The 13,921-nt window shown below is 41.1% G+C and overlaps 1 protein-coding gene across 3 annotated transcripts in view; it reads left to right on the top strand.

Moving 5' to 3' along the window:
- USP6NL (USP6 N-terminal like) overlaps window positions 1–13,921 on the top strand; it is a 143,795-nt gene that overhangs the window by 109,831 nt on the left and 20,043 nt on the right. For all 3 annotated transcript variants that reach the window (XM_060006035.1, XM_060006036.1, XM_060006034.1), the window contains 4 exons: window positions 1,088–1,195; window positions 9,884–9,993; window positions 12,127–12,175; window positions 13,795–13,915. In XM_060006035.1, the coding sequence (XP_059862018.1) occupies window positions 1,088–1,195; window positions 9,884–9,993; window positions 12,127–12,175; window positions 13,795–13,915 (388 nt within the window). The remainder of the gene's footprint in view (window positions 1–1,087; window positions 1,196–9,883; window positions 9,994–12,126; window positions 12,176–13,794; window positions 13,916–13,921) is intronic.

The following is a 13,921-nucleotide window of genomic DNA, read 5'->3' as shown; positions in this document are numbered from 1 at the left end:
ATTTTTAAAAATCTAGTATAATTGTAGAAGTTGAAGCTCTGCTTATTAGTTCATAGCTCGTCAACATCTCAATTATTAGAACTTGCATCTTATTTTCTTGGCCGTACTACTTCAATATATTATTTTGATCATAAAGGTAACTATGTACTTATTCTTACCTCGCTCCTGAAGTTTCTGCCGTAATTTGTTTAATCATTTCCTTTTAAGTTTCATCTACTTTTAAGTTTCAAAGTTTCCTTATGCACAACTTTGTAACGAGCATAATAGGTTTATATGTTATTTTGAGTATGTAATTAGCCTTGAGAAAAAAGATATAATTACAAGAAGATGGAGAGGTATGGTGAGTCTTAAGATTCTTAGAGTGATGGCAGTGTACTTTCAAGGACCCAGAGTGTTAATGATGCTGATGATTTATACCTGATTTCATTCAAAGATGATGATGCTCCTTCTTGATGGAAATTTATCACTATTTTTGTCTGGTCAGATAGGATCAATGTCATTAAGAAGAGGACAGAGGCTTTCCTGAAGAAACGCTCCAGAATTGGGAAGAGGAGAGGGAAGAGGGAGAGAGTGTGTGTTTGGGGGGTGGAGGTGGACTTGAATGAAGACTGTAGGTCACATTGAGTTATAAGAAGGTTCTAGAGAGACTCTACCCTCCTTGAAGGCACTTTGACACAAGAGAACCCTTTTGCTATTTGGAACCTTTTAGATGTAGGAGGGAAAAAGAAGAAAATGTGTATCTAGTTAGTTATATCAATGGGGAGTGTGTAAGTCAGATGTTCACAACTTAAAGAACACTGATTGTGCTCTCGTGCCACTGAAGGAACACCTTTGCAGTGTATGAAAATAACTAATGTACTGGGCATACTTAACATTTTCTTGTTTATTCTGTGCTTTCTCTGTATATGCCTCCCTGTTTGGATCTGAAAAGTAGAGATGAGAGGATCCAAATGTGCCATGTTAAATTGTATCAATTATGAGGAATCCTTCGAAAAGACAAGACTAACAAATATTCATTAGTTTGATTTAAGGGACTAGTCTAAGCTTTGTCAGTTTGTAACTTTCAATTTATGTTTCTTTTAATAAGTTTCATAGGAGAATTTACAAAGGAATCCCACTCCAGCTCAGAGGGGAAGTCTGGGCCCTCCTCCTGGAGATCCCGAAAATGAAGGAAGAAACCAGAGACCTATATAGTGTGAGTACCGAGAGCCAGCCTGTTATTTTGCAACGATCATTCAATGTTGGGGCATATTTGTAAGGAAAATTGACTAACACCTGGTTGTAGCTACTCATTTGCAATGTAGTATTAATAATAAAGAGATTTACAATGTCACTTTTAGAGTTTTTGGGAAAATAACAGCAGAATTCAGTTTATCCAATGGCTGCCTGTGTATGATTGACTGTTTTCTTCTTCTTTCCCCTAAGATTGTTACAGTATTCTAGGTTTTATTTTTTATTTATAAAAAGTTAAACGTTTCACTCAGTGATCAGTAATGCTTTCTGTATATTAGTCAGGGCATTAAATTTACCTCCTTGTCATCTCAGCTATACCCTTTCTAAACCTAAATTTTATATTAACCTTTGAAAGGAATAAGAAACGTATATCTAAAAATAACTTTGTGCCTTAGAAAAAGTGTTCAATGTCACTAATAAAAAAGGAAATGTAAATTTAAAAAAATTAAAAATAAAAATAACTTTGAAATCTCAGAAAATGTATATAAATAGAATAAATTAAGATAGAATAACTGAAATAAAGACAAATTATAATAAAAATAACTTTGAAATCTGTTCCTCAGAAATTGTATATAAATAGAATAAGACCGAATAACTGAAATAAAGACAAATTATTTGTCATTTAAACCCAACACCAATTATAAAAGGGGCTTTGGAATGCTCTTTTGATATTTTCATATTTATGTATAAATAAGCAAAATTTCATCAAGATGTAAGGTAATAGGGCTTCCCTGGTGGCACAGTGGTTGAGAATCCGCCTGCCCATACAGTGGACACAGGTTCGAGGCCTGGTCTGGGAAGATCCCACGTGCCACGGAGCAACTAAGCCCGTGCACCACAACTGAGCCTGTGCTCTAGAGCCCGTGAGCCGCAACTACTGAGCCCGCGTGCTGCAACTACTGAAACCCGTGCACCTAGAGCCCGTGCTCCGCAACAAGAGAAGCCACTGCAGTGAGAAGCCCACGCACCGCAACAAAGAGTAGCCCCCGCTCACCGCAACTGGAGAAAGCCCGCGCGCAGCAACAAAGACCCAATGCAGCCAAAAATAAATAAATTAAATAAATAAATTTTAAAAAAGATGTAATAAATATTGGTTAATTTAAACAGTTACTTGTTTTTTATGATGTAAAGAGTTTTTAAATTAGTTGTTTGGACCCTGCACAGAATATAAGTTTTGTCTCAGGATTTTAGAGTTTCAAATTATTTTAGATGGTTGATTAGATATTTGCCTTTAATGTCATAGTTTTAGAACCAGTATTGAAAAATGATATCTGAGAGAAATATTTAAAATCTAACCCCAGCCCCTAGTATAGTGTGCCTCTCATAGGGTGGGTGCTCAGTAAATAATTTATTTAATTAATAAAGAAGAAAATTTTACTTAGCATGCTGTTTTGGTTTCCTGGGGCTGCCATGACAAAGTCCCACAAACGGAGTGGCTGAAAACAACAAACATTTATTCTCCTGCAGTTCCGGAGGATAGAAGTCTGAGATCAGGGTGTCAGCAGGGCCATGCTCCATCCCAAGGCTTTAGGGAAGAACCTTTCCTTGACTCTTCCTAGATCCTGGAGTTGCCGGCATCCCGGGTGTTCTTTGGCTTGAGGCTGCGTCACTCCAGTCTCTCCCTCTGTCCTCAAGTGGCCTTTCCTTGTGTGTGTCTCTGTCTCACCTTCTAAGGACTCTAGTCATTGGATTTAGGGTCGACCCTAATCTAGTATGACCTCCTCTTAACTTGACTACATCTGTAAAGACCCTATTTCCAAATCAGGTCATAGGCCCAGGTTCTAGGTAGACAGGAATTTGGGGTGGATGCTATTCAACCCAGTACATATGCTAATATTAGAACTGTGGTTCAGGCTTTTTCTACATAGAATAAAATTATCCAGTTACTGTATATCCAGTATACAGTAACAAGAAAAGAAATGACTTGCCCACCAATCATTTCAAGCTTGTAATTTTCAGCGCTATCATAAGCATTATTTTTACTACTTGAGATTCCTCTAGCATTTAACCAAGTCTTCCTTTCCCAGTTATTTTCTTTTACTCTCTCTTTGCAAAAGTAGTATAAATTGCTGTCCTGAAATGGGAAATTCAATGGGAATAAAACTACTTTTTCTTAATCTATTGATACTAAGATTTTTCTCAAATGGTGGAATTGTCCTGATTCCTGAGCCAGTGCTCTTATCTGCTATTTCTCCTGTTCTTTTAATTGTATCTCATTGTTATCTGTCTCTCTGGGGTATAGTGCTCTCTCTCACAGGTGGCAGAGGTCCAGTGACAGTGGATAACAACCTCACCTGCAGCCTTAGCAAGACTTAGTAATCTTGTTGGCCAAACCCACAGTGAAATTGCTAGTTTTTCATCCAGATACTTTCCACTGTACTTCTGCTCTCAGGTTTATAGGTTCATTACATTCCTATTTCTTTTAAGTAAAATGTTTATTCTTTATTATTGTGACACTCATGGATCTTAACCCACCCAATCTCAGAGTAACCTTAGAAGTTGCTTACACCTCCTTTCATTAAGATAAGAAATATGCTTGATTTCCTATATTCTGCACATTGGCTTGTAACCATTCTAGGACATAAATAATCTTTCTGCTCTATTATTTTTTACCTGCTTAACTGGGCTTTGTTTCTGTTATGAGGTCTTATGTTGAATTTTCTTGTCCTCTAGAGTAATTTTTTTTAATAGATCTTTATTGGAGTATAATTGCTTCACAGTACTGTGTTAGTTTCTGTTGCACAACCAAGCAAATCAGCCATATGCATACACATGTCCCCATATCCCCTCCCTCTAGGTAGCCTCCCTCCCATCCTCCCTATCCCATCCCTCTAGGTCATCATCACAAAGCACTGAGCCGATATTCCTGTGCTGTGCTGCTGCTTCCCACCAGCCAACTGTTTTACATTCAGTAGTGTATATATGTCGATGCTACTCTCACTTCGTCCCAGCTTCGCCCTCCCACCCGTGTCCTCAAGTCCATTCTCTATGTCTACCTCTTTATTCCTGCCCTGCAACTAGGTTCATCAGTACCATTTTTATTTCTTTAGATTCTATATACATGCGTTAGCATATGGTATTAATTTTCTCTTTCTGACTTACTTCACTCTGTATGACAGACTCTAGGTCCATCCACCTCACTACAAGTAACTCAGTTTTGTTTCTTTTTATGGCTGAGTAATATTCCATTGTATATATGTGCCACATCTTCTTTATCCATTCATCTGTCAGTGGACATTTAGGTTGGTTCCGTGTCTTGGCTGTTGTAAATAGTGCTGCAGTGAACATTGTGGTACATGTCTCTTTGAATTATCGTTTTCTCAGGGTATATGCCCAGTAGTGGGATTGCTGGGTCATATGGTAGTTCTGTTTTTAGTTTAAGGAACCTCCATACTGTTTTCCATAGTGGTATTATCAATTTACATTCCCTTGAACAGTGCAGGAGGGTTCCCTTTTCACCACACCCTTTCCAGCATTTATAGTTTCTAGATTTTTTGATAATGGCCATTCTGACCAGTGTGAAGTGATACCTCATTGTAGGTTTGATTTGCATTTCTCTAATAATTAGTGATGTTGAGCATCTTTTCATGTGCCTCTTGGCTATCTGTATGTCTTCCTTGGTGAAATGTCTATTTAGGTCTTCCACCCATTTTTTAACTGGATTGTTCATTTTTTGATATTGAGCTTCATGAGCAGTTTATATATTTTGGAGATTAATCCTTTGTTGTTGCATTTGCAAATATTTTCTCCTGTTCTGAGGTTGTCTTTTTGTCTTGTTTATGGTTTCCTTTTCTGTGTAAAAGCTTTTAAGTTTAATTAAGTCCTATTTGTTTATTTTTGTTTTTATTTCCGTTACTCTAGGAGGTGGGTCAAAAAAGATCCTGCTGTGGTTTATGTCAAAGAGCATTTTTCCTGTGTTTTCCTCTAAGAGTTTTATAGTGTCTGGTCTTACATGTAAGTCTTTAATCCATTTGGAGTTTATTTTTGTGTATGGTGTTAGGTAGTGTTCTAATTTCATTCTTTTATATGTAGCTATCCAGTTTTCCCAGCACCACTTATTGAAGAGGCTGTCTTTTCTCCACTATATGTTCTTGCCTCCTTTGTCGTAAATTAGGTGCCCATATGTGCGTAGGTTTATCTCTGGGCATTCTGTCCTGTACCATTGATCCATATTTCTGTTTCTGTGCCAGTACCATACTGTCTTGATTACGGTAGCTTTGTGGTATAGTTTGAAGTCAGGGAGCCTGATTCCTCCAACTCCGTTTTTCTTTCTCAAGATTGCTTTGTCTATTTGGGGTCTTCTCTGTTTCCATACGAATTTTAAACTTTTTTGTTCTAATTCTGTGAAGACTGCCATTGATAGTTTGATAGAGATTGCATTGAATCTGTAGATTGCTTTGGGTAGTATAGTCATTTTCACAGTATTGATTCTTCCAATCCAAGACCATGGTATATTTCTCCATCTGTTTGTCATCTTTGATTTCTCTCATCAGTGTTTTATAGTTTTCTGAGTACAAGTCTTTCGCCTCCTTAGGCAGGTTTATTCCTAGGTGTTTTATTCTTTTTGTTGCAGTGGTAAATGGGAGTGTTTCCTTAATTTCTCTTTCTGGTTTTTCGTTGTTGGTGTGTAGGGATGCCAGAGATTTCTGTGCATTAATTTTGTATCCTGCAACCTTACCAGATTCATTGATTAGTTCTAGTAGTTTTCTGGTGGCATCTTTAGGATTTTCTATGTATAGTATTATGTCATCAGCAAACAGTAACAGTTTTACTTCTTCTTTTCCAATTTTTATGCCTTTTATTTCTTTTTCTTCTCTGATTACTGTGTCCAGGACTTCCAAAACTATGTTGAATAAGAGTGGTGAGAGTGGACATCCTTGTCTTGTTCCTGATCTTAGTGGAAATGCTTTCAGTTTTTCACCATTGAGTATGATGCTTGCTGTGGGTTTGTCATTTATGGCCTTTATTATGTTGAGGTAGGTTCCCTCTGTGCCCTTTTTCTGGAGAGTTTTTATCATAAATGGGTGTTGAATTTTGTCAAAAGCTTTTTCTGATTGAGATGATCATATGGTTTTTATTACTTAATTTGTTAATATGGTGTATCACCCTGATTGATTTGTATATATTGAAGAATCCTTGCAAAAAAAAGAATAACAAAGTAAAAAAATAAAATTAGTCTACAAAACTAACAGATATGTTAGAAGGAATATAAAAATAAAAGTATAGATAAATCAACAACCAGAAGGTACGTCAGTACCACAATAGTAAAAAAAAAAAAAAAAAAAGAGGAGGAGGGAAAAGAAAAAACAATAAAAGAGGGGGTTGGGAAGGCCTTGGCTGTGGAGGGCAGGGCCTAAGCAAGGGTGAGGTTTGGGCAGTGGGCGGGGCCAATGCTCAGGACCCACAGGGCTGGAAAAGGCTGTGAGGGGTGAGGCTTAGGCTCAAGGAACAGAAGGGGCCCAGGCGTGCCCCCCGCCCCTGGTCTCAGCTGTCAGGGGACCTCACCTGGGAGCCCAGCAGGCTCCCCGTGCCTGAGTGGGCGGGGCAATCGCCCTCCGCTCCTCTCCTGCTCCTCCCGGAGGGCCCCTCCCACCTGCCTCTCCTGATCTCCCCGGCCTCCCTCCTATACCCCCAGCACCCACGCGGCCTGGAGGGGGCTTTGGAGCGGGGGATACCGGCTTGGGAGCTCAGCAGGCTCCCCGGCCCGTTTGGGCCAGGCGATCGCCCTCCGCTTCTCTCCCCTCCCGGTCTTCCTGGAGAGTCCCTCCCAGCTGCCTCTCCTGATCTCCCCGGCCTCGGGGGCGCCAATCCTGTCTGGCCTCCACTTCTCCTCCCGCCTCAGTCCCCCTATGTCCTACTGGTTCACTTTGGGGTTCCTCCCGTCTCCTTGGGTGTCAGAGCCCCCCACCAGCGGCCGGCAGGTGCTTTAGTGGGGAGGTGCTAACTCCGCGTCTTCCCACACCGCCATCTTCAGGAGAAGTTTTCTAGAGTAATTGACATTATAGATGTCTTTGGGTGTTTTTCTCCCTTTCAGCTAAATTTTATTTTAAAGCATATTTTATCATGTCTTGTCAAACATTTTCTTTCTGTGTTTTGATACCTCATCTTTTACCAGGGGGCCTGTGGAACAATAATTGAAACCTCTTTGCTTGCCGACTACCTTATTTTTTTTTAAAGATATTTAAAGAACAAATATGTAAAGATTATTATTTTTAAAGCTAAATTTTTGTAATGTCTCTTGGACCAACTTTTATCAGAAATAGCATACAATACTATTTTAGTGGTTGTACGGTTCTCTAGTACAATAGTATAAATATCTTCCTTGGTCTTCAGAACTCTGAAGTGTTTTAAAACACTGTGGAAGTGCTCATGTTTTTAAAAGCTGCAGAAGCTGCCCTTCTCTGAGTTCCTACCTCAAGACACAAAACCCACATACTCACAAAACATTTAACATAAAAACATATATTCCAGGAAGCCTTGTTTTTTCCACTTTTAGCTTAAGTCAGGAATTAACAGTTATATATATTTACTAGAATTGGTTTTAACAGAAATATATATTTCCAGTACATGGTAAATAGGTCAATATAACACATGTATATAGATGTTTAATTACAATTAAATCTGGTTAAGTATAAATTAATATAAATTTTAATCTCCCACCTGGTTAAACATACTCATTTTGTTCTTTTCCCCCTGAAATGCTGCTTAATTGACAGCAGAGAGGGTTTTTTAAACAGACAAAAACTGCAAGGAATAAGAAAATGGGAGAAGAGGTAACCCCTGCCAATGTTTGGAGACCAGAATTCAGACAAACATTTAGTAATTTTAGCAACCCTGAGAAAACTGGAGGAGGACCTGATTTATGTCTCAGAATCCCCAGCAGGCTTCATAATTGCCAGCTCCAGGTACCTCTGGAAGTGGAAGTGAAACTAAAAACAGTAGAAGTGCTTGAAAGTCTGTTGCAGAAGTAGTTAGAGTCCCTGAGTTCCCCCACCTGCTCCCCACCCCTGCACGAGACGGGGGCAGGGTGTGGGTTACTGTTTGGAGAGGATGAAACAGAAGGCCGGTGGGCTGGAGTGGACACAGACCTGCGGAGGAAAGCACCGAGGGAGTGAATGTCCTGAATTTGGGGCAGCCCCGCCTTTCCCTCCGCTCAAAAACACCGGCATCCGGAAGCTTGTCCTCCTGACAGGAGCTCAGAAGAGTCTTCTCTAGGAATCTGACCAGCCCAAGAAAATACCCCCAAACTCCTGACTTCAAGGGAAGCCCAGTGAAACCAGCCAGATCACTCTACAGTGAAGACAGAGCTTGAAGCCCCACGTCTGCACATAGCGCTTTCCATCAGCTTTCTCATGTCTTCTTTCAAATATGAGTGAGGAGAAGAGCTAGGAGATAACATGGAAAATAAGAACAAGTAGAGAAAGCAATTTGTGAGAAACAAGACTATACAGCAAGAAGAAAACGGAAGAGCTATTGCTGGGGTCTTCAGAGGGATAAAAAGAGAGATTGTGTCCATAAAACAAGTATAGGATGCTATAAAAGGAACATTAGAGAACAATAGAGCTTATGAATATAAAAAATGATAATAGAAATGAAAAGTACTAGAGGAGGGTTTGAAAATAACAAGTGAAGGAATTTCCCAGAAAATAGATTGTGAAGTCAAAACTCAAATCAATGAGTTTTTACGATTGAAAATATCCATCAAGTGCCCAAACCTGTGGCTAAAAATAGATCCAAGCCAAGCACAGAAATTGCAAGTTTCAAAACTTGAAGATAGAAGCTCCTATAAGCTTCTAGAGAGGAAAAAATAGATTTCATATAAAGAAGAAAGAATTAGAATGGCAACACTGGAAGCTAGAAGACAGTGAAGGCGGTGCCTTTTGAGCAAAAATATTTTCTGACTTAGAATTCTAAAATAGCCAAATAGCTAAGAAAGAAGACAGATTTATCAGACATTCAAAGTGTCACAAAATTTATCTCCCACACGCCCTTTCACAGGAGCTACTGGAGGACAAGCTCCTCCAGAACAAGGGAATAAGCCAAGAAAGATGTGAGATGCAGGAGAGAGGGGACCCAAGCAAAGGAAGGCCTAGCCGATGGTGAAGGGAGACCCCCGAGACCCCCGCTGAGTAGCGGGTCCAAAAGCTCTGGAAGCCAGGTCTGCAGGGAGGGTGCCGGTTCTGTTAGAATAGCACCAGGAGAGGTTGATGCAACTTAAAGTGAGTTTGGATTGAATTAGTGACACATATGTAGAAAATGAAGCAAATCAAGAAACAAGGCAATGATAAGCCCCAAGGAAAACAAGAACATTGTGCTAGAAAGAAGAAAGGGAGCATAGTGAACTACATGGCTCAGCTGTGAAGAGTCTTAGGAACACAAACTCCAAAACGCTCTCCATCCAAAATGAAAGTCTAACTGTACTGGCAGGATGGGAAGGAGAGGAGGGGGTGGGAGGAGGGAGAGGAGGGGTTGTGGATGGAGAGAAACCTTTCATTGCACACCTTTTCATATTGTTTTCATTTTTGAACCATGGAAATGGCTTTCCTAAGTCAAAAGTTTTTTAAAGAGAATTATTTTACCATTTGTCATAGGCTTTTTGACAACCGATTTCCATAAAAATGTGCTTTCTTCCCCTCTTTTTCCTCTTCAGAAATTAAAACACAGAGCACGGGGTTGTTCACCTGATATCAGACAAATAGACCTTGATGTCAACCGCACCTTTAGGGACCATATCATGTTTAGAGACAGATATGGTGTGAAGTAAGTAAAGTTTAGTATTATGAACTATGAATAGCATGTACAAATAGTCTTTATCAATTTGAAATGTCAATGTTTGGAATGTCTTGTATAGACGATAATTTTGATTCCAATTCTAAGGGTTTAAGTTTTGGTGGATCATTTGTTCCATATTGTGTACAATTCAGGAGCTAATTTAACTTAAATTTTTAACCTTTGACATAGTAGGTGCTATAAAATTGCTATAAATCATTTTATGATCTGGGAATTCTTAAATATATGGTAGATACTTTTATTAAAAGTGTTATCAAAGAAATGAGAGATTGTGTTACTTTTTGAGAGCCATGTCAGCAATAAATATATTCTTAGACCCTTGACTCCATGCAAAGGTGAAACTAAAAAAATGGAAAATACGCAAATGAAATGACTGTGGCAGTTTAGGAATGAAAGGTACAGTTTTGCTGACCTCCTATCAGTTAAGGTTCAACCAGAGAAAAAGAAACCAGTAAGAGATGTAAACTAAGGGATTTATCGTGGGGAATTGGCTTACACAGTTGCAGGGACTGACTAGGCAAGTTCAAGATCTGTAGGGCGGGCCGTCAGGAAGGGCAGCTGGAGCTCTCGGGTGGGCGCGAGTGAAACCGCGGTCCACAGGAGGAGTCCCTCCTTCAGGGAACCCTCGGATCTGCTCTTCCAGCCTTTTGACTGCTCGACCCAGGGCTTCCCAGATCATCTAGGATACTCTCCCCTACTTCAAGTCAATTGACTGTGTACTTTAATGACATTTACAAAGCACCTACATTAGGGTTTGAATAACTGGGGGTTGTAGCCCGGCCAAGTGGACACGTAAAGCTAACCATCACAGTCCACCCTCGTCAACTTAATTTCCGCATAAAGACGATAAAGGCATGCTCTGCCTGACATGGTACAGCTATTCTACTTACGACTGAAAATATGCTAACCCCCTCCGCACGAAAAGATGCAGCGCCCTTGGGCAGTGTTTACTCTTTTTGCGTTGATATGTGTAACCTAACTTCTGTGATAAAAAGTCAGCTATTATTAAACATTATGTTAGATGATAAGGAAAAGAGAAGGAAGAAGACACATTAAAATATATACACAAACATATTGATATCAAAATAAGGAAATGCTCAAAACAGATATAGTCAGCAGTTCTGCGACTGGGCATGTGGTCACTGCTGGTTGGTTACTTACCTTCCCACTGCCTACCCCATATTCCCTTTGCCCTCAGCAAGTGCCTCGGCTGGCTGTGGTTCTTTGCCTGGTGGGGGGACCTAAACCTTTATTCCTGAAGAGTCTGGACCATTAGCAGTCCTGCCTGAATTTGCTTGTGGAGGTTATCCGTTGACTTTAATCACAGGGTTTGGTTATACTCAGAGGCACCTTAAGTGTCTCCTGTGTTCTAGACGTGCTCCTGCTTACGTCCACTGTGTCCTAGCACCCCCTTCCCCTAGTGGTCGGGAGCAGTCCCTCCAGCCGGTACAGGCACCTCCTTCTTTGCCTGTTGATTTGGAGGCATGAGGAGCCCAGAGTGGCCGGGTGGCCGTCTCGGCTTCCAGTTCAGTGGAATCATTGTGTCTCCTGGTGGGGACATTCCTCTCTTTGGAGCCAGGACCTCTAGAGCAGCAGAGCCAAGCATGTTGTTAGTGGACCCAAGAGGTAACGGTGTGTGGAGCCACTCCCGTTCCCACCCCTGGATCCTGGGAGAGGCAGCACTGGTGCTGGAGGCTGATTTCGGGTGTATATACCGCCTCCTGGGGGACATGCCCCCCGCCCCCCGCAAGGTACTTTTTGGAGCTGGCAGTGTGAGTGAGTCTTCAGAAGGCCGGTCTGCAGCTCCGTCCAGCCGGCTCCTTCTATGGGGATGATTCTATAGTGAGAGTAGTTCAGTGAAAGAGGGGAACAAATTGAAGAAACTGTGAAGCCCTTCGTGGTTTTTGCTATAAATCCTTTCTGTCAAATTTAGCCTCAAGTTTAGACTGTATTGTTTAAATTTGAGCTCGGGGATCATTTCCTTATAGTAGTAGTTTTATCTGCATTATCTGTTTATCTTCAAACTGTTGTTTTTTTAAGTTTATAATTTTAAAAATATGTGAAAAAAACTAAATTGTGTTCAATGTAAATTTCTTTTTCTAGGCAGCAATCCCTGTTCCACGTTCTTGCTGCATATTCTATCTACAATACAGTAAGTTGGAGCACACCTGCCCACAGCTTTTTGAGTTGTGCTCTGAGCACCTGGAGGAGATCTTTGGGCCTCCCTCCTGACAAGGCCCTTTTGGCCTGCATTGCTTCATCTCAGGACTGGATGGTCTCCAGGTCTCTCTGGATCTTCCTGAGGCTCCCGTGGCCCCCCTGGCATCTTAGAGCAGAGCTGGTTGGGAAGTGGAAAAACCACAGTATGACAGCGAAGCTCACTTTCCCCCTCTTTCTCCAGACTGTTTTGTTACGTTTTGTGTTGTTGTTTGTCTTGTTTTTATTTTAAGCAGATAGGACTGGAATGAGCAGGCTAGGAGGACAGGAAGTGGTAGCTAGGTTAATTTCCGCCTGACTCCTGGTGACTCCTCATTGCCCTGGGAGGTTGCCTTTCAGGATCACCTTTCGTTTATTCAGTGAGGTCCAGGTGGGAGACCATATGTACCTACTTGCTGTCTCCTGGAGTGGGCCAAAACGAAGCTTTTAGGTATTAGAACATGTTATTCTTAAGGCATTGATTACTCTGGGGGGAGAACGATTTGGGGGGAAAGATCAACTAGTGTCGAAACCAGTGTAGATGCCAAATAAATGCTTGTCGACTAGATTACAGGAAGGACACCTTGAACCTTGGGGTATATCATTTCTGTTATAGTCAAAACCTTTAAGTTACAAGGGACAGAAATTCACTCAAACAAGGGCAAGTTAAAAAGGGATTGATTAAAGGGACTTCTCACAGAAATGAAGCTCAGGGGGGTTGGAGCTGGAGAGTGAGAAGCCTCCAGTGAGTAGAGCTTCCCTTTCTCTCTCTTCCACTCTGTGGCCATGTGGTAACTCTAATTGTCTCTGGGAACTGTTCGTTCCACTGGTTCTCTTTCCAGATTGCTTTCTTTATCTGCTTATCTGTTTTTCCAAGGCTAGTATTGCACCCATGGACTCACCATGACCATTCTGTTCAAGCACATACCACCATCGGATTGCAGTCTCTGTGGCTTTATTCAGTTTTCTTAGAGAAATTAGTAAATTAGTCTTGCAGCCAGTTAATGGTTCCCTGGGGCCAGGTGTCCTCTGCTCCAGCAGCTTTGGTTCACGTGGCACAGACATGAATCTCTAAGGCCATGTTATAAGCAGGGATTATGGGGAGAGTGGGCAGTTCGCAGGGAAGGAGCATAGGCTGGATAGTACCCCGCAATGTGTCCGTATAAGGGTCCGGAAGTGTAGAGGAGAAAAGACAGCAAATTTGGGAACTATATGAGGAGAGAAATTTGCCAGCATCTGAGCAGAGAAGAGGACTATTGAGCTGAGAATCACACACAAAACAGAAAAATAAACAGCCTTTACAGAAGGTGTAATGGTACTTACTGAACAGGGCTCAGTAAAATCCACGTAGGTTAGGCTTGCCTGTACTTCTTCGTTTATTCTCCAATGCCAGGTGCATTCTTTGATAGTTTGTGGCTCAGTGCTGTTGAGATTGTAACATTTCTCTATAGAATTGCCATTAAATAATGCGTTTAGGCATTTTCTGATTATTTTCTACATCAGTTTTTTATATGTGCATGTACATGTAGTTCGATCTGAAAACCCCCAGTTTCTCTGTTCTCGTTTTCTCTTTAGGAAGTTGGATACTGTCAGGGGATGAGCCAGATCACAGCCTTACTCCTCATGTATATGAATGAAGAAGACGCCTTCTGGGCCCTGGTCAAACTGTTCTCGGGCCCCAAACATGCTATGCATGGTAAGA

This window comes from Delphinus delphis, chromosome 2, assembly GCF_949987515.2.
Source record: "Delphinus delphis chromosome 2, mDelDel1.2, whole genome shotgun sequence".
NCBI lineage: Eukaryota > Metazoa > Chordata > Mammalia > Artiodactyla > Delphinidae > Delphinus > Delphinus delphis.
The sequence above is the reverse complement of the archived record's forward strand: the minus strand, read 5'-3'. Positions and strand labels throughout refer to the sequence as shown.